Below are 22,087 nucleotides of genomic sequence, written 5' to 3' on the forward strand. Positions count from 1 at the left end.
TAAAGTGTGTGGCACCAACGAAGCAAAGACAAGTGCACTGCTGTGTGTTTCAAAGCCCATCACTGAGACACACTTTTTTGTTTGTTTGTGTGTGTGTGTGTGTTTTGAGACAGGGTTTCTCTGTAGCTTCCTGGAACTCGCTCTGTAGACCAGGCTGACATCAAACTCACAGAGATCTGCCTGTCTCTGCCTCCCAAGTGCTGGTATTAAAGGCGTGCGCCACCACTGCCCAGCTGAGACACACTCTTGAGTCAGAGAAAATTAAGGCTCAAAAACGTTTTTGTAGCAAGATGCTATATGTGTGTGTTTAGAACATACACTCATGTCTGTACCCCCACCACACTGGGAGGGCCGCTGGGAATGATAATGGGATTGCGTATGATAAGAGATGAATGGAAAATGGAATATTTACATTTTATCCTTTTTGGGGGGGGGATTTTTCTAGACAGTGTTTTTCCGTACATTTTTGGTTCCTGTCCTGGAACTAGCTCTTCTAGACCAGGCTGGCCTCGAACTCACAGAGATTCGCCTGCCTCTGCCTCCCAAGTGCTGGGATTAAAGGCGTGCGCTGCCACCGCTGGGCCTACATTTTATCCTTTTATGTTCTTTTAAGTATAGATTGATTGAATGGGTTAGTCATATAAATAACTTTGTTACTATTTATTTAAATAATAAATCCTTCCCAAAAGACACACAGCCAGAAAAGGATACAGCCAGGACCCACACCCCAGCCTCCTCTGGATCCCAGCACACTGCTTCTTGCTAGTGCCATCTTAAGCTTAGGGGGTGTCTGTCATTTTCTAGCAAGTTAAAGAACTTATTCTGTGAAGTTTTTTTCCCCCTAGAATGTCCAAGGGCCAGTTGCTTCATGAATGTGTTTATCCTCTAAAAGAGGTCCCTGTGCCTCATCTGCTGCTATCTTGGCTCTTTTATGATGATAATACTGTGGCTTAGCCAAAAAAAGTCACCCTGGGCCAGGAAACACAAACTTATGATTTCCAACAGGACCAATTACCTTAAGGAAAAGGCATTAGGGAAGCTTGCAGCAGTGGGGTAGAGGAAAGGCATCAAAACAGCTCCATTAGCCAATTTGGTCAATGGGCAGGTGCAGGAAGTAGCAGATAAACCCAGCCAAGATCTAAAAATATACCCTAGTGTCACTGTTCAAACCCTACAGAACCATCGAGCAAGCTAGAAAACTTGGCAGCATGGGAACACAGATGCAGACTCTGAGTTCTCAGCGTACCTTACGATGCTTTCTGTGAGTCGGCATGCCGTTGACTGTTTGGCATTTTGGTTTCCCCAGCGGTCCAGTGGACAGCAAGCATTCTCTCTCTCCTCCTTCACAGAGTTGTGAGAAACTAGCATGTCAAAGAATGTACTTTGAAAACGCTAATCTTCATACAGAATGAAAGGCTACTCTTGAGGTCTCTGAGGCTAATCTTACAGAAAAGCTATCTGAGACCTGAAGGTGGGAAGAGAAGCCTCAAGGAAGCACTTCTGATAGCAACGTAGGCATACAACCGAAGGAAAGCCGCCTCGTGGGTCATTTACTCTAGTTCTCCCTTACTATAATCATGAGCAAAGACTGAGAGTCCAGCATCTGCAGAGCAGCGGCAGCGCCATGCACAGACAGATGTCAGGAGAGTAGCATGTGCTGCAGGGACCCTGGCCGAGGGGCTTGCTGGGCTGTGAATGTTGATCGGGAGCAGGCTGATGTGAAACTTCGGAAGAAATTAGGGCAGAGGTGGGGGGTTGAACTTCAGCGATCCAGCTCCAGGATGGCCCAGTGCCTCAGAGGAGCAATTTCAGGGTGGCCAGGGACTTGGAGAGCACAAATGACAACTTCCTAGAACGGTCTGTTCCAGAATCCATAGAGCAAAAGGAAATGGCCTGGCCTCATCCTGAGTAAGTTGACAGGAACCAGAATAGGAAGTACTTGTAGGGGGACAAGTACCCATAGCATCATTAAGTCTCTTCTGAGTGGAAGTAGAAAAAAAATGGGAAAAAGATCATGCGGCACATGTGCTCAGTCCGTTTCCGTGGTGTGGGAGAGTGGGGAGAACGGGTCAGCTGCGGGAGACGGTGCTGTGTGGCACGGGGGTGACGCACTCAACGTCCTTTGTGGCTGCACCCGTCACTAACTTGCCAAGTGACCTTGGAAATGTCATTTTCTTCCTGTGAATGTTGAGTTCCTTTGTTTCAAAGAATTTTCTCCCTGTCTGGTCAGTCATTATGAGAATTAAACAAAATATTCTTAGGAGCAAACTAGCATACCAGCTCCTAGAACACAATGACAAATAAAATACTGGTTTATTCCTTTGTTTTGAGGAGAAATTTAGAAAACCTCCAATGAAACAAGCCAGTTGAAAAGGTAGCTCACTGAAAACAGCATGATTTAGCCTCGTAGGCACAGGTGACTACCCCCCTCCCCCTTCTTTTTCAAGCAGAGAGCAAAGCCTAAATGAGCAGAGAAGAAAAATCCTAAAGATGAAGAAAAGTCAGAGGCCAGGAAAGAATGCAAATGTGTGTAAGAAGGTGGTCTTTTCGCACAGGCCTGATGCTGTTAATGCACCCGGTGAAGCTCCTCCCAACCCTGGTAGACAGGAAGACGCTGAGCTGCATGACTCAGCTTGACTCATTTTCCCGAGTGTCTGCGACACAAGCTTTATGCTCAGTTACAGCTGCTTGCCTTTGTCATCGGCTCTCCTGGTGTGTGCGAAGAAATCACGGGTTAATAGTGATTTCTTTTTCATTTTAGTTTTGATTCCAGCTTTTTCTAATTATTATTGAAAAAGTTCTTCTCTCATACAATATATCCTGACGACACTTTCCCCTCCCTCCACTCTTTCTATCTACTGTCCGTGTCCCCCCCCCCCCCCCCCCCCCCCCCCCGGGTAACTCCCTTTCTGTCTCCCATTAGAAAAGATCAGGCCTCCAAGAGACAACAACCAAGCAAGATACAGTAAGACAAGGCAAAAGCCCTCCTACTGAAGCTGGACAAGACAACCCACCAAGAGGAAGAGTCCCAGGAGTGGGCCAAGGGTCAAGACACACTCCCACAGTTAGGAGTTCCACAAAAATACTAAGCTAGCAGTTACATGTATGCAGAGGACCTGGTGCAGACCCCTGCAGGCTCTGTGCTTGCCACTTTAGTCTCTGTGGGCACATAAATGCCTTGCTTTGTTGGTTCCGTGGGCTATGTTGTCCTGGTGTCCTCCATCCACTTCTTCCCGTACTCCAAGGGGAGGGACCCAACGGAGACCTCCGCTTTAGACTCTCCACAAATCTGACTGTGGGTCTCTGCATCCACTCCCATCTACTGCCGGAGGAAGCCTCTTTGATGACAACTGGACAGGGCACTGATTTATGAATATAGCAGAATACTATTAGTAATCATTTCTTTTGTTGTTGTTGTTGTTTTTAGACCTATCATGTTTGATTCTACCCTAGATCTGTGGGCTATCCAGTCTCCAGTTCCTGGCCATTCAGACAGCGGCAGGGATGGGCTCCCTCTTGTGGTTTCAAGTAAAATCAGATTGGTTCTGCCACCATTTCCCCAGCACATCTTGCGGGCCGGGCAGATTGTAGGTTGAAGGCTTTGTGGCTGGATTGGTGTCTCTCAGTAGCCCGCAGAGTCCCTTCCTACACTGAAGAGACGAGAACATAGGGCGGAAGGCTCCTTGAAGGCACCGCTTGGACCTCTCCATATTTAGTGAGCTGTGTGGATGTTGTCCTATGCATATGGCCTCCACCCCTGCAGTTTGCAGACAGCTGTCCTCTGTCCTAGCATCAGTCTGCACTGTATGGGATCTCCACGGGACCCCTTCAGCCAACAACTCAACCAAGTGCAACCCAGCCCAACAATGATTTCTTTAAATCCTAAAAGTCCACAGGTGGATGACATTATTCCTGGAGTGAAACACGAGCTTAAAAGTTAAGGACACCTCAGAGGTGTGTAAGATTGACCTAGGCTTTACCAAGAACAACACAGAAAATTTGCGTTTTTAGATGGTGTGTGTGTGTAGTGTGTGTGTGATTGTGTGTATGTGTGTTTGTACGTCTGTGGTGTGTGTGTGGTGTGGGGTGTGTGTGTGGTATATATATGTGTGGGGTTGTGTGTGTGTATGTGGTGTGTGGTGTGTGTGATGATGGTGGTATGTGTGTGTGGGATTGTGTGTGTATAATATAGGGGATTAAATCATAAAAAGTTGAAAGTAAAAGGGTACTGTGTACTATTTTGCAGGTTGGTAAATTGAGGCCAAAAGAAAGGACTTGCTTGAGACTATGACAGTCCAATAGCAAATGAAGAGCCAAATCCAGGTCTCCTGACTCTCAGTCTGGGGTTCATCTGCTCTAGACCTCTTATTGGGGAGAGTACATGTCTGAGTTCAAACACTTGCACAAAACTAATTGTGTACCATCCTCTCTTTCTCTAGGGCCAAGTGCTTTCGGGGCAAAAAACTCCTTGGAGATTATGACATCAAGGTGGAACAGGTAATCAGCATGGAGCCTCGCATGCCCTCTGTCATCCCAGAGAGAACCATCTAGTCATGACTAGTGGAGTGCCGTGTCCTCACTGGGCTCTCGACTGTGCAGCTCCTGTCCCCGGGGGTTTTCCATTTCCTCAATCCAACAGTTCAGAAACAATGTGTTCTCCAGGGGCTCTTGCTGTGCAGGGTTCCCAAACTGAGGGAGCCTTAGAGGAAGGCTAGGATGCCTAGGATGCTGGCCACACCTCCATGCCGTCAGTGGTAGCGTAACTCTGGTGGGCACACATCTTCTGTTTATTATCTGCCTCCTCTGACCCTGAGGCTGTACTCTAGAGAACACCTAGAAGATAACATGCCCTTGTTTTTATAGGGAACTTGAAAGGCTGTTTTGTTTATTTGTTTGTTTGTTTTACCTTCCTCCGCCTCTTGCTCCACGGTAATAAAAAATTAGGTCCTTTGCGAGGAGGAGATGTCCTGTTTAAAAAACATGTTAAACATGTTTTTTATGTAATAACAGAAGTTATTCCGTATTCATGTGTTAGGATTTACAGAATACTATGTATTTTTCTACCTATATGTACTTTTATTGATTGATTGATTGATGTTTGCAAAATGATCTCACTAATTGTCCCTGGCTGGCCTGGAACTTGATATGTAGACTTATAGAGATCAGCCTACCTCTGCCTCCGGTCTGCAAGGATTAAAAGGGTACACCACAGTGCCCAGTTTATATTTCCTTCTTTTTTTTTTTTTTGTTTTTTGTTTTTTTGTTTTTCGAGGCAGGGTTTCTTTGTAGCTTTGTAGCCTGTCCTGGAACTAGCTCTTGTAGACCAGGCTGGCCTCAAACTCAGAGATCTGCCTGCCTCTGCCTCCAGAGTGCTGGGATTAAAGTATATTTCCTTTTTAAAACAACTTGTTAGATATTCTGGATTAATTCAAAACAAAATAAACAAAATCTACCCCTATGTTGGAGATGGGAAATGGAAACCCAGGCAGAACAGGTACCTGCTTGTCAGGGACAGGGGAGAAGGAAATCCAGAACCCAGTGCTTTCATGCAGAGACTGAGAAAGGAGATGCTTGCCCTGGACACAGTCTGTCTCTGTAGAGAGGCTCAAAGGATGCCGAGCCAGAAGTAAGGAGATGCAGCGTTAAGCTTCGTTTGTCCAGAAAAGTCACATAACCCAGACGGTTTCTGCCTGGGTAGACGGGGCAGTGATCTCTTCCACCTGACTCAAAGGGTTTCCTAGAGTATTGGGTGAAATCTAATGGGTGTGAAAATACACAGAAACTAAATAAAAGCTTGGTGTTGTGGCGGCTGCTGTGCAGAGGACTGAGACTCACCGTTGTACTGTTATTCTCCAGGCGGAGTTTTCCGAGCTAAACCTGGTGGCCCATGCAGATGGAACCTATGCCGTGGACATGCAGGTGCTCCGGAATGGCACAAAGGTTGTCCGGTAAGGGCCTTTCTGTCACCTCTGACTTGATGGGGGTGATTACAAGGTCAGCTTTAGATAGTCCCACCGTGTGTTACGTGGGAGCACTAGAGAAGGCAACTCAGTCCAGCATTAGAAAAGCAACTGAAGTTTCACTTAGAGGTAACTGGATTCTGTTAAACTTCTGCTGTCTACCCTCAAGTCAGCATGGGCTTGTGCTTTTATATCCCCAAACAGTTCCCCAGGAAAACCAGGTTCCATTGCTTTTTAAACTATTTAAAACACCTGACTTAGATGCTGGGCTGCTGACGTGTGCACAACAGTTCCTTCAGGGGCAGAATGAGAATTCCAGATGAGCGAAACAGTTTCTGTTCTCCCCAGGAACTTAATGTTGCTTTAGGTTTTCAGAAATAAGTCTTGTTTCAGGAGGGATCTGACCCACACCACTCTCTTCATCACCTCAGTCACAGGACCCTGACCCCTGTGAGTCTAATGTCCAACGGGATCTGGGTCAGTGACAGAAAAGGCCAGACTGGATATGTGCGGGACCTAACAACAGGAAGGTGGGCTTGCCCTTTCTAGAATCCGAAGAAGAATGTAGGAGAAGCAGACGCCCATTCAGGTTTGACATGAGCGTAGGTAGGTCCTACGGCAGGATAGATGGGCTTCTCCATCCGTGGGTCAGATGTGTCGTGGAGATGCTCACATAGGCAGGTAGTGACAGAAGGTCCAGGAGCAGGGCTCCAGGGCAAGTGCTCCTGAAACTGGGATATAAGATTGGGGTTTGATGTCAGGGATACAGCTGGGCTTTAGTGTCCACCAGGAAAGGCTTAACGGGGGGGGGGGGGGGGGGGGGCGGTGTCTGGACTTCACATCAGGCCCCAGAACTTGGGGAAAGGTCAGAGTACTCTCAGCAGATGTTGTACCATCTTGGTAAGAAGTGTTTGAACGACCGAGAGGAGCTCCTTTAGCCTCGCTAGAGCTGATCTCTGAGCTGGGTTGGGCTGGACCTGTAGGTGGGGGTTGGATGGGTGCCTGGGCAGAGAACCAGGTAGGTCATTGTACATGGTGTCAAATGCTGAGCCGCAGAGCCTTGGGGGCAGATGCTGCCGCATCTGCCTCTCTGGGAAGGTCTCTGAAGCTAGGGCATGAAGACAGGCCACCTAGTCCTCTAAAGCAGCTATGGCTAGAAGCTTTGCTGGCTAGAGGTGAAACCAGGGAAGCTTTCCCATGCATGGGAACATTCCGTACTCTCAGTGCTTCCTGCAGCCCCGTTGCTCAACCTCAGTTCTGCGAAAAATATTTGCACCGCTCCCTAGCGTCCGTTTTGGAAGAACAGCGTTGGGAAGTTTGGCTTCTGCCCTCAGCCAGCCTAGCGTCTTGCTCTCCTGGGGCCTGATGAGGGCATTGCCTATTTTAAGGAGCAGCTGTAATGAACTGAACAGTACGTTAAGATCAGAGACCTGGTAGTAGTGTGGTCTTCCGGGACCAACTCTGGAGCACAGGAGCTTCAAGCGTTCATACCCCCCATGAGGAAAGAGAAAAATCTCTCTCACTTAATGTATACTGCTCTAAAAGTGTCTCTTCCCTTCTTCAAATATTTGTGTGCTAGAAAAAGACAGCATTTAGTCCAAAGGAAGGGGACAGATTCAGAAACACAGTTCTCAGATCTTCTCTGGAAAGTGTCATGAGACCTTATTACCCCATCCAGAAAGGAGTAATAATAACACGTGGGTCGTGGACTGGGTGGTCTTTGACATCTCTTCTGCCTTAGGCTTTGGAAATCTGTCACAAGGTGCTAGTTAATGGAAACCTGCCTCTGCCCTCTCACCAGGTCCTTCAGACCAGACTTTGTACTCATCCGACAACACGCATTCGGCATGGCAGAGAATGAGGACTTCCGCCACCTTGTCATTGGCATGCAGTACGCAGGGCTCCCCAGCGTCAACTCACTGGAGTCCATTTACAACTTCTGCGACAAGCCATGGGTGGTAAGGCGCCTTCCCCCACTTCCCCAGAGCTCTTCCTTCCAGAACTCCATCCTAGCATCAGCTAAGACCTGAGGCTTGGGAGCTGGGGCTGGGTGGAGTAGGCCATCACCGTAGCATCTTACCAGACGTCCTGAGCTGCCAGACCCATGCTGCCCAAAGATCCTATGACAAAATCCTTACAGGTCTGTGGGTCTTTTCTTGACTGGGAGCTGCAGTGAGAAAAGTGCCTGCCTCTTGCCTCTTAAAATGGGTAAACTATTGGAAAGAAGCTGACAGAGAAACCCAACTCAGCAGGCTACCACAGGCAGAGCTCCACAGCCTTCCAGCAGCCTTGGAGGCAGGTCAGGCTCATTCACACACGCGTGAACCCAACAGTTAGTGTGAGCTGGAAGTTTCCTTTGAGACACTTAAGTCTTACCTCTTCGTGGGAAGAGAAAGAAAACGAGGAGCATAAAACCTCTTGCTGGTGTGGTGCCTCCCTCTGATATTATTCTGTGTAGTTTTATTTAATCTCCACGATAAACTTACCAGGGAGGTATTATTATTTTCACTTTTGTACAGAGCAATAAGACCCAGGAAGGATTAAGTCACTTGCCAAGCTTACAGAGCCAGGATTTCTGTACGTCACGCTGTCTCTCACACAAGTGGAGAAGAATTGGCTTGGTTTCCTCTTCCACGGCCAGTGGAGGGCTGTGGAAAGCATTGAGTGAAACATGGGGGCCTAGGACGACTGGGGACTCTCCTCTGATAGCTCCACTGCCCCTGGCTGGCCTTGTGGAAGGAAATGCTTGCCTCTAATCATATCCTCTTCATCTTGTTTTTCAAAAATCAAGCTTCACACACGCTAGATTGCCAAGGCTTACCAGGCTTATTGTGACATTTCTGAACCGTAAACCTCTTGGCTCTGGGAGCTGGAGGGGTATTGTATAATCACGTGGGCCCATTAACTCTGCTCTTGACTTTCTTGTTTTGTCCACACTCAAATGGACAGCTTTCCTATTCTCTGGATGGGGAGACCTTCCAGTGCAGGAGGAAGAGGCGTGGACGAGGAGGAGGAGGTTAGCGAGCTGCTGTGGTCGAGGAGAGGCTGGGTTCCTAAGCCCCGCTTGCAGCTTTTCCGTGTGTGTGGCCTGTGACATCTGGAATCCTACTGTTCTGCAGAAATGGGCTGAAAGGGTGGCGTGAGCTGAGTGTGCTGCCTGTCTCAGAAAGCGCAGATGAGGCATCTATTCAAATATCTTTTCTAGGAACCTCCCATTTCTCCTCAGTCACATGACCTTCCTCCTGAAATGTGCCCTAACCCACCCTGTCCCCACTTCCTGTCAGAATTTGGTTTTCTCGTGGCAACACAATGTGATGCCACTGGTACCAGTTTTTACTGAGTGACCGAGTGACATAGCTCCGTGACCAACCATCTTCTGTGTCTACAAACTGTGACTAACAGTAAATGCCATTACTTTGCCAGTGTAGTTATTATAGTTCCCTGATATTTGAGCCCTCCTAAAGGACATGGTCCCATGCTTTCTTTTCCTAAACTGTGGCAGAGGCTAGAGAAGGGAGGAACAGAAAGATCCCTCACAGGATCTGGGATCTGGTGAGGGGTCACATTCTCACCCATTCACAACCCCAGCACATCGCCTTTGGCATTGCATGGGAACAACAGGGCTTGCTGGCCACACACCAAGTTCTCCCTGCGTCTCACTAAGCAGCTGCCACACAAATGACATTTTACATGTTGTTCTCAGCTTGTCAGTAGAAGTGGACGCATTTGGTGACGGCGAGGGGAGTGTCCCTCTGACACGGACAACTTTGGCTCGTGTTCCCTAAATTTCTTTGTTCTTAATGTAGGGAGAGGCATCCAGTGGGCTAGGGAAGGCTATGCCTTGCACCAGAATGACTCTGAGCAAGGCTGCTGTCCCCAGAACAGGCCAGGGCAGCCACTGGGGTTTCAGGAGAAATGGATGAAAACAGCAGTCCAGAGAAAGCAGGAATGCCACCATCCCTGATTGCTCCAGCATAGCCGAATTCTAGAGCATTTGGAAATTGACAGACCTGGGTTAAACTAAAGGATTTCATAGCTAGGAGAGACAGGATTAACACAATATTCAAAAAGAACCCATTTCTTTAGTGAATTCCTTCTCGAGTCATTTAGACGGCTGGTTTAAATGAGCCTCTTTCTGTTCGCCACCAGCCCCACACCGGCTCGCAGATTCGGTTTTTGCTCTGCATAGAGGAAATAGCCCTTATCAGATGTTACCTTTGTTTAATTGCTAACTGTGTACTTGCGACTTAATCTGAGTTTCCAGGGAGGCAGAGGTTTGATGCCAAGTCCAGTCCATTAATCAGACAGGGAATAGGGTAGGGAGGGTAGAGTGGGCTCTCAGGGACCCAACTAGAGCCTGGGAACTGGCTGTCATTTTAGTCTTGGCTGTCCCAGGGCCCTGGGAGTCTGCCGGAGGCCTTCCTGGCATCGGTGTGGTTGTCTGTGTAACTCACCCACACACAGGGAAGATAGGGCCCCACATGTCTGGTGCTGTGCCAGAGTGTGGGCTGCAGCAGGACAGAGGTCTTTAGGCAGAGCTGGCATCAACTCCCTGGGGATGCTGGAGAGCCTCAGAAGCCCAGACAGAAGCGGCATCCAGCCAGGTCCAGGTGGGCAGAGAGATCCGAAAGGTCAGGTGAGGAAGGGTTGGGGAATGAAGGCAAGAAGGGACTGGGGGTCAGTCAGAGCAAACTGAAGGATCCAGGGGTTAGAAGTAAACAGAGAACAAAGAGGGTGCAGTGGGCAAGGGATGAAGAGACCCGGGCACTCTGCCAGTGTGGCTTTAGTACCAGGTATGCCCTAGCCTCGTCTCCTCAGACCCCGTGTGGAGACCATTCCAAGTGTGAGATCCTGAATCCTAAAGAAAGTCTTAGACTTCCGAAGCTGCCAGTTCCACACCCTGAAGACATGGCCCAGAAAGGCCCACATTTCCCCGCATTTTAATAAAATCTCCCCCACGAAAGGACCAGAGTCTGATGGAGGGTGTGGGGAAATGCAGTAAAAGATGTTCTTCCTGATGCACGGTGTGAGACGCTGAAGGAACCGACAGTTCTCTGCTCACATCTGAAGAGGGAGCCTGGGAGGAAGCGGCCTTTTGTCCAAAGGCAACTACTGAGTTAAAAGGAAGACACGAGGGTACTCCACTTTGCTGATAACCCTTCCGGAGTAGCTCACACACTAAGATCCCTTGCAGAGAATGGAACTTGAGCTTTGGGGGAAAGGCTCTAGCTTTCCTGTCTCTGACAAGTGGAGGGTAGGCTTAGTCCAACAACTTCCTCTTGTAGCTGACCAAGCTATTGGCGGTTAGAAACCTGAACCGATCCCCACTAGAGAGAAGATGCTACTGCCCATGCGCTGGGGTGGGCGTTGTGGGTTAATGTGGCCCAGGTGGGAAAGATCTGTGTTCCCTGCGAGAAGTGCACGGCCTCTGTGGAATCTGAAAAGTAGGTAGGTACTCACAGGACTCAGGAGAAAAACAGACAGGGATTGAAGGCTCTGGCAGAGAACTGTGCTCAAGAGCGTGACCTTGGGCTGTGCGCCTCTCTGGTTTTGAAAGGTCAAGGGGTGCTGGATGTGCACCAGAGGCCTTCCGGTCCTAGTGCTGTGCGTATCTGAACCTTGCCTTCTCTCCTTCCGGTCCCAGCGCTGTGCGTATCTGAACCTTGCCTTCTCTCCTTCCGGTCCCAGCGCTGTGCGTACCTGAACCTTGCCTTCTCTCCTTCCGGTCCCAGCGCTGTGCGTACCTGAACCTTGCCTTCTCTCCTTCCGGTCCCAGCGCTGTGCGTACCTGAACCTTGCCTTCTCTCCTTCCGGTCCCAGCGCTGTGCGTACCTGAACCTTGCCTTCTCTCCTTTTGCCACATATAAAGGGTCTACCAAGTTTAGCTCCTGTAATTTCAGCAAAGCAGAGCCATGAAGATAGATCAGTGTGTTTGATCACTGGGACCCTTCCTCCAGTCTTCCTGAGGAACAGACTCATGCATGTCACCTCTTGTGCAGACTCTGGTGGCTCTGTATAGCGCACGGGAAGGTTGTCCTTTATTTCTTTGCCTGGTGCTAGAACTTCTGAGACGCGGCATGTTACCACTTCAGCTCTGTCTTGCTCCGTTGCTCAGGAGAGCATGTGTTTGGAGTTAAAGAGTTCACGTTTCGGTCCCAGCTTCGCTTCTTTTCAGCTGTTATTGATTTCCTTTCCTAAAGACAATATTCTACCATGTAGCCTGGCACAATGGCCTGGCGCTCACTCTGTAGCCCAGGCTGGCCTCAGGCTCATCATCCTCCTGCCTCACTGAGTGCTGAGTTTATAGATGTACACCGCTCCCCTGGCCTCACCTCTGGGATTCAGGTGAAGTTCCCCGCCTCTTCTCAGCCTTGTTAATTTGAAAAGATTGGGGGAAAACCATTAAAATTAAGTAGGTCCTCTGTGAATACTAGCTTTCTCTTTGCCTTCTTCTACTAAAGCATATGTCTTTGAAATTGCATGTACCTTTCTTGGTATTGCCAGTTTATTGAACACAATGTCTTCTACAGAGAAAATGCTCTACATTTATTTGATGAATTGATGTTTTGTCTGGTTCAGAAATTGAAAATGCAGTGAAATTATTTCTTGTCTTTTGCAGTTTGCCCAGATGGTAAACATCTTCAAGACACTGGGAGGGGAGAAGTTCCCACTCATCGAGCAGACATACTATCCCAACCACCGAGAGATGGTAGGTGGCGGACTGGGGCTTTGACTCAGTGCTGTTCCTACTCACAGCCACATGGTGACTCTGGAGGCCTGTCAAGGGCTCAGCCTCTCAGCCCAACCCCTCAGGTAGCTGCTTAGAGGAGCAAAAGTAGCTAGATTCTAGCCAACAGCTTTGTTTTCCACTTCTGGGTACCGAGTAGAGGAAGGCAGAAACAAAGGGCGTTTTAATGAGAGACGGCACCAAATCTATAAATCGGCAGTCAGGAGGTTTCACAATTCTGAGTATAGCTCCAGCTTTGCCATGTGTCTCTGGCAGTGTTACAGTTCCTCACTGCATGTCAGTTCCTTAACCACGCCAAGTGGGCATAGCTGCCTTTGACCAGGATACTTCATACAGCATGCATATGACTTCAAAGAGATTCCTCAAGTAAAAGCCTCCTGGTGGGTATGAAGCCTCCGAAGTCAGAAGCTGTTGCTTCTGTTATTCTCCACTAGACTTCCATTTCCTTTGCTACCTCCAAACTGTGACAAAGCAGAGTTAATCCTATGTCTTCTCTGAGTCCGCCCCCGGAGGTTAGAAGGGAAGGAAAAATGGTTGGATGAAAGCTATGAAGATGTTGCACACGGAGCAACCTGGAGGTCACTTTTCATCTTCCTCCCCATCCCCAGACCCTCTGCCCAAGGATGGTGTGGATTATCACTGGATGATCCCACTTGGAGACTCTGCCAGAGCCCTCCAAGTGCTGTGTTCTGGGACAGAGATCTTGTTTGGTCCTCTCCCACTCCCTCCTCCCAAAGGGATCTCCATCATTGCATTTAAATCCAGAGCCTTCCTCCAGCACCGCACACATGGCCCTGCTTACCAGCTGACCATATATCAAAATGAGAAACAGTCCTGAGTTGTCAGAAGAACTGATGATCTCTGCCATCTTATCCAGCGCTTTTCCCAGGAAAAGGTTCTGGGATGTTGAGCTCTATGGTTTAGCAAATCATAGAGGCTATTGCCAGTGTTTCCCCATTCTGACAAGTAAGGAAGGCTTACAGAGGCTGAGGGGCCTTCAGGGGCTGGTAACTAGAGTCTGAGATACAGAGGTACTGGGACATAGCTGAAGGGTAGAGATACCCTCAGAACCACAGCTAGCTGTCTGCTGCTATAACATCTAGACACACAGGTAATGGAGCGTAGCTGAAGGGTAGAGATACTCTCAGAATCACAGCTAGCTGTCTGTCTGCTGCTATAGCATCTAGCAGGATAGCCACTGAAAAAGCTTGAAGCAAGTGCAAGCTGTGTTTCCCCACTAGTGTGTGGTTCCCAGAGGGTTCTTTTATTATCTCCCTCTCACCCTCTGCTAGAATTTGGCCTTAGGAGAAGACCATGCTCTGGGGTCACTTTTGTTGTTTCATCTTTTTGTTTTTGCTTAAAATCAAAGTTCTAAGATAGGAACAAAGACATAAGCAATCTGAAGGAGGCTGCGGAAAAGTCCCTGGCCACCAACTGAAGGCGGTAGAGATATTTAACCTGGAGGGAGAATGCTTGCCCTTGTATAGTAAGTCTTTCCTTGTCCAGAGATGAACTCTAGCTGGGCCAGTCCTTCTGCCAACAACAGTATCAGGGCCCTTGCAGGGCACCGGGAAGAGTAGGCTCTTCAGCTCTCACTGTGCCCTTTAAGCAGACGAAAATGTGTCAGAGGATTAGGCTAAGTTGAGCCAGTGGGAGTAGAGGATATGGGGCTTTAGTGTATTCTTTTCATTCCAGCCAACCAGCCCACTCAGGATTCAGTCACCCCTTCCATAGCGTGCACCACAAGGCTGTGCCATCTTACGACACTCGTGGCTTCTCCTTTACCGTATGAGCTAAGAAAAGGAACATACATTTTCCTGACTGGAGAACACAAAGCCAGAATAAAAACTTTCAGTAACAGGTATCAACTAGACTAACAAAGTTTGAGAGAGAAGGGAGAGAACCTGAGGGCAAGGCAGCTAAGTCAAACTACCTTCCCCAGCCCTCGACAAGTTGGGAGCTGGAGATGTGGGCATAAGCTGTCACATGCTCCACAACTGCCATGATGCTGGCCAGGCCACCCACTTGGCACTTCCCATCATCTAGCTGCAACACGGCAGGTGGCGATGGTCAGAGTACCACAGAGAACTGGCTTGGTCTTCGGGACTCTTCAAGGATGTGGTGTTCACTGGTCCCAGCTACGGCTGGATGATGTCAACATACTCCTTCCGGAGGTGTAGGTGGCCCCGGTACCAGCTGCAGATGCCATCAACGTGCTTCATGCAGACATAGTGCTGGGCCTGGTACCCATAGAGCTTCCGTTCCAGCAGCCAGTCTGTCCAGAGACACTCACTGGGGGCTGAGATGGTACAGGGCACTGCGTAGCAAGTGGTGATCTGGTGATCACACAATATCAGGGTGAATAGAGTGTCCTTTCTCTGTGCTGCCTTGCACATCCTGTGTCCCCTCACTGCCATCTCACCTGCCTTGGTCTTCTCCCATCCCAAGGTCCCTCCTGAGCTCTGCTCCCCCATCTCCTTGTGAACAGAGTTATCCTGGTGTCACTAGACTTAGCCTTGATGGGTCCCACGCTGCCATGACTGTAAATGCTCTTCAGATCTTTGATTCCTTTACCTTAAAATTAAATCTCCATCTTCACAAACTTGTTTAAGAGGAAATTAAAATTTGAAAATAAATTAACTCTTACAGGGCCTGGAAAAAGTACTCTGTCTTTCCCTGCTCCCTTTTCTCATTTTTTTTTTTTTAAGATAGTGTCTCACTATGTTGCTCAAGCTGGCCTCAAACTTGGAATCTTCCTTCTTGCTTCAGCCTCTCAAGTACTACTGAGCCACCACATCTGGCTTAGATTTTCCTTAAATGGCGATTTAGTGTCATTTCAGTCTGCCCTGTGTGATTGCGGTGTCCCACCAAAGTAAAGACTTTGAGAAAAGGTACTGCAGTCTCCACCTTCCCACCCCCACTTCCACGGCACAGTATGAGTGTAGGAAGTGAAGAAGTACATGTCTGTGGAGGAACACGTGAAGGATGAGACCCCAAGGCTCTAAGCTTGTCCCTCACCCACAAAAGACCTTGGAAATGGACATTCCCTTACTTGGCAGCCACAGTTCTGGTGGTAGTGATGATTCAGACTCTCCCTCTGCACCAAGGACAGGTCCTCCCAGGGCTCAATGTAGTTGCACAGATGGATGAAGACTTTTCCATCACTGAGAATCTGGCCTTTGTGGAGAGAAAGGAATCTAGTCAGATCTAGTCAGAAGACTGCTTAGGGCTCCCAGGGGTCCCCATCATTAAACAGCCCAGAAAGTAATGGTCTCTCCTTTTCTTTTCTTCCTTGATCCCTCCTCCCTCCCTCTCTCCTTCCCTCCCTCCCTTCCTCCCTTTCTGTGCTGAAATTATGCCTTATTTATGCTAAACACATACTATACAACACAGAAAACTCCAGTCTCAGATGAATTTATGACATCAGTGAAAACTTAGGACTCAAAGAAAGGACCAACAAATCCCTATAACCTTTAAAGCAGAGACTAATACACAGTGTCTGTGCAAGATAGAGGGGATCTGGTGGAGGTCTGTTCCTTAAGCATGAAACCGAAAAAAAGGTGGGATTTAAGTCAGCCTGGAACTTGTCAGATCTAGTGACACATGCCTGTAACGTTATCCCTTTGGAGACTGAGCAAGAGGATCAAAAGCTTGAGGTCAGCTTGGGCTACATAGCAAGACCCTTTCTTAGAGAAACAGACAAGCAAACAAAAGGTACAAGTAAATACCAAACAAGAAAATGGCTGACTGCAGGAGTAGGAATGTGGCTCAGTAACAGAGCACACACTTAGCTTGTGTGAGGGTCTGGCTAGATCCTCAGCAGAGGCAGGGAGAAAAAGGGCTGTGAGAAGGCTTTTTTTTTTTTTTGCATACTCCCTTTATATACCAACTGCTGTAGCCATAAAGCAGGTCCCAGGAGCTTTCCGGTGGCGGGTGGGAATACTAAAGCTGTTGCTGAGACTAAGTGGGGGAATGTGCAGAGTGGTTGGTATAGTTGATGGCCCTCAGAAGACGTCTGCTCCTTTCCAATATCCACTCTGGCCTCTCCTGCCCAATTGATATTTGTCTCGTGACTATTTCCCCATAGGAAAATGTCTTTTTAAACATTTGTTTATCAAGTTCCTTCCAATATTTCATGGATCTTTTTCTTAAAGAGCCTGGAAGTTGTGAGCCCCCTATGTGGGTGCTGGAAATTGAACTGGATCTGCTAAAAGAACAGCCAGTGCTCTTAACTACTGAGCCATCTCACAAGCACCATAGATCCCTTTCAATACGTCTTCTCATCTAAGCCATCCCTGACAAGGCAAACCCTCACCTCTGCTAGGATTTGGTTACTCAACCATTTATTCACTAAACAGCTGCTATAACCTAGTACCAGATGTAGAAATCAATATGGCAGGTTCTCTACCCCTTAGAAGGGTAGACAGAAAGTAGGCATAGTTTACTGGACTTCAGTTGCCCAGATATAAGAACAAAGGAACGTATGCTTATCTCCAAGTGTAGAAGAGGGTGGATGAAGGAAACTGCCCTAGAGGAGCTGATGCTCATGTTGTCTTGAAGGGATGACTGGGAATTCACTGTCAACAACTACAAGGGCCTCTGGACACTGGGATTGTCTTGTACAAAGGCAGGAGGACAGCCACACACCCTGCAACTACAGGTAGTTCATTTCAGCTCTCAGGAAGAAAGGTGCAGGGCACTACATCATTGACAAGTGACACAGAAAGAGCTACAATGGTCACAGTGTTCTAGTCACAAAAGACTTTTCCCTATCAATGAAAGGACCATTGGCTTCTCCTGAAGGCGTGGCACCACTGACACCTTTTTGTAGAGTTATGTTTTCTCCAGCCTCGGTTACTCTTGACCTCCTCAAGGAAAAAGCCCCCATGTTTCCTTTTCCCAGATACACATCAGTGCCTCAGTGAGGGTGAGACCCACAAAGTGGGTGCTCGAGAAAGGGGAGGGGTATCAAGAGATGTGAAGAGACCGGTCGGCTTATGAGGGACCTGGAAGGTACAGTGGCATGTCCCGTCTCTACAGAGGCTGCCCAGGGCAGCACAATCCTGCATCCTCAGAGCTGAGAAGCCCTTTTCATTGTGTCCTCTTCAGGAGCCGTGTCTGGACTAGGAAGTCTTTGAGGACTATGAATCCCCACTTTCCTGCCCAGGCCTGGCAGTAGGGAGTAGATGATTGTCTGTGGGCTCCACGGGTAGAGTGGAGCTCCTCCCTGTTCTCCCTGTGGGCTGGTGGTTTTGTTTCCCTTGATTTCCTTATAGATATTTTCCATCTTATAGGCCAACCTAGAGCCACCAAAAAGTGATGGGTCTCCCCCCTCCCTTGTCCACAACCAGACCAACACCTCGTTTCCAAAATTCCAGAATTCTTTAGTACCGTATTTATTTATTCCCCCAAAATATTCTTGGGTGTATTGGATAGATGGCTCATTTACTGTTCTGTCCCAACCAGTTTGGTATGGAGGCTGGCCCCGCCTGGGGTTCATGGAGATGAACCATAGAGTTGAGCTTGTGCACAGGGAGGTGATAAACACAAGGGAAACACCTTCAGGAGACGTATTTGGGCTCAAGATGCCAAAAGCCTTGTACCAATGAAAAGTTTCAAAATGGAACTAGCTACCTAGATTGGTAGAGCAGACTCTCCTGAAAAGATCACTATAGCAGGGACTCCTGCATTGAAAGGGAGTCTCATTGCTCTCCCCAGCTAAGTGGCTGTGGCCACTATCACACCTCTGTTTAGCCCCTTAACTTACCAGTCAGAAGATACTGCTTCTGGCTGTTGGTTTCTAGTTTCACGCCACAGAGAGAGGAGTCAAATGGTGTGTAGACATACTGAACGTCCTTGGCCTTTTCGAACCCTTTAAACATCTGGAAGGCAGTTACAGAAGAGCAGAACTGCGTCAGGACAGGGCCACAGGCTAAAAGATGCTCATCTCTTTTCAAACGTCAAGCCAAAGTCTAATTCAGGTTTGGTGCACAGAGAACTTTGCTGGTTTTTATTTGTTTATTTTTAAATAAATCTAAACCTTGACTTCTTCCAGGGAGATGGGGAGGTAGGTCCCACAGACAAAGAGTTGTAGGACAGGATAGACAGCGAGTCCCCACCCTGAAAGTCACGGTTCCCATGGGTCTTGCCCGTACCAGCTCATATGGTTCCACTTCAGCATGGGCCTAAGGAGTCCTGAGTCCTCTGCCTGAGTCCACTAGGTTCATCCTCCATAGCACAAAACCCCATCCCTCCATCAGCCCATTATGGCTCAGCCCTTGTCCTGCTCCATGTACCTTTATCTGTTTGATTTCATACCGGATCATTTTTTGAGTGTCGGCAGGGTCTTCACTGGCAGGTACTACCTTCTCACTAGAGATTTTTGCCCGGATTACTGCACAGAAAGAAAGGGAAACTTCAGCACTGTGGGAGTATGCAGTATGAGATCGGGATGGCCTGGGGTCCTCTGAGTATCCAGCAATTGGTTCAAGTGTTTTTGGGATCTCAGCAGTACACTACATAGGAGAGAAGGAACTTGGAGTTTACTCTGTAGTGGTTGCCAGCTTCAAATCCTTCAGGGCTGTTAGGTCCTTCAACTGTGTTTTTTCTGCCTTTAACCTGTTGGTGTCTAGAGCTTGAATTCTCCATAGCCCTGGGGATGGTGAGTGGGGGGTAGGAACCCCTTCAAGGCAATTGGAATGGGGCTCATCTATTGATACATTCTTAACTCACCTTCAAGTGAGAGTAAAAATGTTTATCAGATTTGTAAATGTACCCATTCTCCATTGAAGTAGCTCATTTCTTACTATCTAATCAAAACCTGGTTTGCTTTTTGATTTTGGGTGTTTGTTTGTTTTTGTTTTTGTTTTTTCCGGTATTGAAGACTGACCCTATAAGCCTCACGTGTGAGAGACAAAATTCTTTGTCACTGAACTACAGCCCCAGTCCTAGAAAATTTATTTAAAAGAATCCTTCCTCTCTGCCTGACTTTGCACTAGGCACAAGGCTCATCGACAGAGTTCTCATCCTGCAGAAGTCTAGATCTAGCGGAGAACACCTTAGACAAAACAGCAGCACCCACCACAAAGTGCGCAGCAAGGAATCAAAAAGCCTTCAGAAAACAAAGGGTGAATAGTAGTTTGCCAGTAGTTAAAGGTGTGGAAGTAGGGTATCCAGGTAGTGGGAGAGAAAGGACAAAAGGCATGTGGATGTCCTGTAGTGGCACTGTGGCAACTTCAGCTGCAGGCAAGAAGGCAGGTGTTCCATTGCAAACGCCCCTCCCCTCAGGAGTTCTGAAAATTACGGGATAGCTCCAGTGACAGCTGGGTCCCATCAAGCTGAGCTGATGGGAACTTCTCTGGAGACCTGTGATCGAATATTTATTTATTCCCCTACAAATCAGGCTTTGTACTTCCAAGGTCTATAAAGCAACAGCCATTTCTGATTTATCAGCTGCAGCAGGAGGCACCCATACAGGATCTTAGCTCCACCCCTTCCTTCAGATTCCAAGTCTACAGCTCTGCCCAACATCAGTTTTCCCACAGGCATCCCCTGGTATGGTCCTCAAAGGCCATGGACTCACCTAGAGCCGAGTGGCAGACGTGCTGCTGGGGGTGCGCAGGCGCGCAGCTGCACGCCTCACCCAGCCCCGGGGGCCACAGCAATGCCAGCAGCCGCAGCACCAGCGCCCAGCTCAGCGCAGCCAGGGGGCTCCAGGGCATGACACTGTAGAGCCCCAGCTGAGCTCCTGGGGTCTGCCTGCCGCAACAAACAGCCCCTCCAGGACTCCTCCAGAAAGCCTCTTGCAGTCCCAGTCTTTATGAGGTGGCTTTAGGGCCAATCCCGCCCCCCATGGGCTCCTCCCTCCTTTGGCAGCAGGCCACCCACAGCCACCGGACCCAAAGCCCTCCTGACTAGACCAACAGACCCAGTAATGCAGAGGAAAGCCCGCAGATTCCAAAAGAGGCAGCAACCTGGATGTAGAGGGAAGACAGGGCGTTGGGGGCAAAGCAAGAAAAGCAAAGACTAGCGCAGAGACAGGAAGGTGGAAAGATGAGGGACAGAGGCTCCGGCAATAGGAGCAAGTGAGGGGAGGCAGAGACACAGAGACACAGGCCAAGTCAGAGGCAGACAGAATTACAACAGGCAAAAGAGACAGTGACAGAGGAGGACGGACCCCTTGCTGAGCGGCATACTGGGAATGAGACAAGCTACTCAGGGCTTCTTTCAGCTGCAGGAAGTGTTTTCAATGCCCTATTTATGAGGCTCCAAAGCAACAGCAAACAGTCAGGGAACAGGACAGAGAAAGTTGGGGTGTGTGTGTGTGTCTTGGCGCTGTCAGCTGGGGGGTGGGGAAGGGTGTCAGAGAAAGTAGCCAGTGCTTTAAAACTCTTTTCACATCAGAGTCTTAGACTGCAGAGTTCAGAGTTGAGTGCAGTTCTTTCCATGGAGCTTAAAACGCAGGGTGTCCTGCCCAGCAGGTCAGGGCAAACTCTGGACCTCAAAGCCCCTACTGCACATCATTGTCCCCTAGAGACCGCCATGTTGCAGAAGGCGGAGCCGCTTAGCAAACAAGACAGGCACTCCGGTCATTGTGACCCAAGCCTTGTCCACTGTTTGTCAGCAAAGTGCTCCAAGAATCTGAATGAAAAGAAACTCGTGGAATGACTGCCTCAGCGGGAGCTGGGGGCCAAGTCCTGATTCCGACTGCCACTGGATCGTTTTGTGATCTTTGCCTCTCTGGGCCCCAACTGTTTTCTCCACGAAACAGGACTGGACTACACGATTCCTCCCTCTCCTTGTTTTGCAGTCCACAGCACCAAACTCACATTCATGATCACGCTCCACTCCATGAGACTCGAGTTTTCATTATAGACTTGACTTTTCCCTGCTACCGATAGCTGTCTCCTTTAGAAGAGTCCAGTTAGATGGCAGTGGTGATGTTTGAAAAGGGGAATTGGGAGAGAACAAGTCAGATAGATGCAGGTGGTAGGACCAGACTGGTGTCTAGCGTGGTTCTTCACACAATGCTCAGACCAAGACAGAGTTGTCACTTGGAGGGGTCTTAAAAGCATCATCCCAATCCTGTCACTTGACAGAGGATCAGTGCTATGAGGTTGCTGACAGGTGAGTGGTGGAGAGAACTAGAATCTTCACCTGCCAGTGTGCTGTCTGCTGCTCCCCCTCTCTAGCTGCCAGTGCCCTGGCTGCTGCTCCCCTGCTCCACCGTGTTACTGCTTCTGCCTTCATTTTGCTGCAGCTCAAAACCCTACCTTCAGAGGGTCCTTCCTCCTTTAAGTCTTAACTATTCCTCCTCTGTTTAAACAAGGCTACTTTGAGGGAGAGTTTATCTTGCTGAGGATGACTTCCAAGGACAAAC

The 22,087-nt window shown here is 48.6% G+C and overlaps 2 protein-coding genes across 4 annotated transcripts in view; one reads left to right on the forward strand and one right to left on the reverse strand.

Moving 5' to 3' along the window:
* The window catches only part of Syn2 (synapsin II), a 155,830-nt gene that overhangs the window by 106,191 nt on the left and 27,552 nt on the right, over positions 1-22,087 (forward strand). Inside the window, exons 2-5 of the mRNA XM_041641057.1 lie at positions 4,440-4,497; positions 5,857-5,948; positions 7,762-7,918; positions 12,580-12,669. Coding sequence (XP_041496991.1) covers positions 4,440-4,497; positions 5,857-5,948; positions 7,762-7,918; positions 12,580-12,669 — 397 coding nt within the window. The remainder of the gene's footprint in view (positions 1-4,439; positions 4,498-5,856; positions 5,949-7,761; positions 7,919-12,579; positions 12,670-22,087) is intronic.
* Timp4 (TIMP metallopeptidase inhibitor 4) lies at positions 9,382-20,895 on the reverse strand. 3 transcript variants are annotated; one of them, XR_005973346.1, is made up of 6 exons: positions 20,291-20,895; positions 19,005-19,102; positions 18,476-18,590; positions 15,761-15,885; positions 11,799-15,044; positions 9,382-11,754 (listed from the first exon to the last, which is right to left on the reverse strand). XR_005973346.1 is itself a non-coding variant. In XM_041641078.1 (5 exons), exons 1-5 carry the CDS (start codon positions 20,427-20,429, stop codon positions 14,927-14,929), a joined length of 576 nt encoding a protein of 191 aa, XP_041497012.1. In that variant the 5' UTR covers positions 20,430-20,895; the 3' UTR covers positions 9,382-14,926. The 3 variants fall into 3 exon arrangements, 2 of the variants coding, with proteins under 2 accessions (XP_041497012.1, XP_041496999.1); XM_041641078.1 differs by having other exon boundaries at positions 9,382-15,025; XM_041641065.1 differs by having other exon boundaries at positions 9,382-15,044.

This window comes from Microtus oregoni, unplaced genomic scaffold (genome assembly GCF_018167655.1).
Source record: "Microtus oregoni isolate MIOR12 unplaced genomic scaffold, Mior012 000002F_ref0000024, whole genome shotgun sequence".
NCBI lineage: Eukaryota > Metazoa > Chordata > Mammalia > Rodentia > Cricetidae > Microtus > Microtus oregoni.

Bases quoted from the DNA above. Each gene is read 5' to 3' on its own strand.
- Timp4 (XM_041641065.1), bottom strand. From the start codon at position 20,429: ATGCCCTGGAGCCCCCTGGCTGCGCTGAGCTGGGCGCTGGTGCTGCGG. The intron at 19,103-20,290 runs GTGAGTCCATGG...CTTTCTGTGCAG, and splicing joins CGTCTGCCACTCGGCTCTAG to TAATCCGGGCAAAAATCTCT. The intron at 18,591-19,004 runs GTACATGGAGCA...ACTGCCTTCCAG, and splicing joins ATGAAATCAAACAGATAAAG to ATGTTTAAAGGGTTCGAAAA.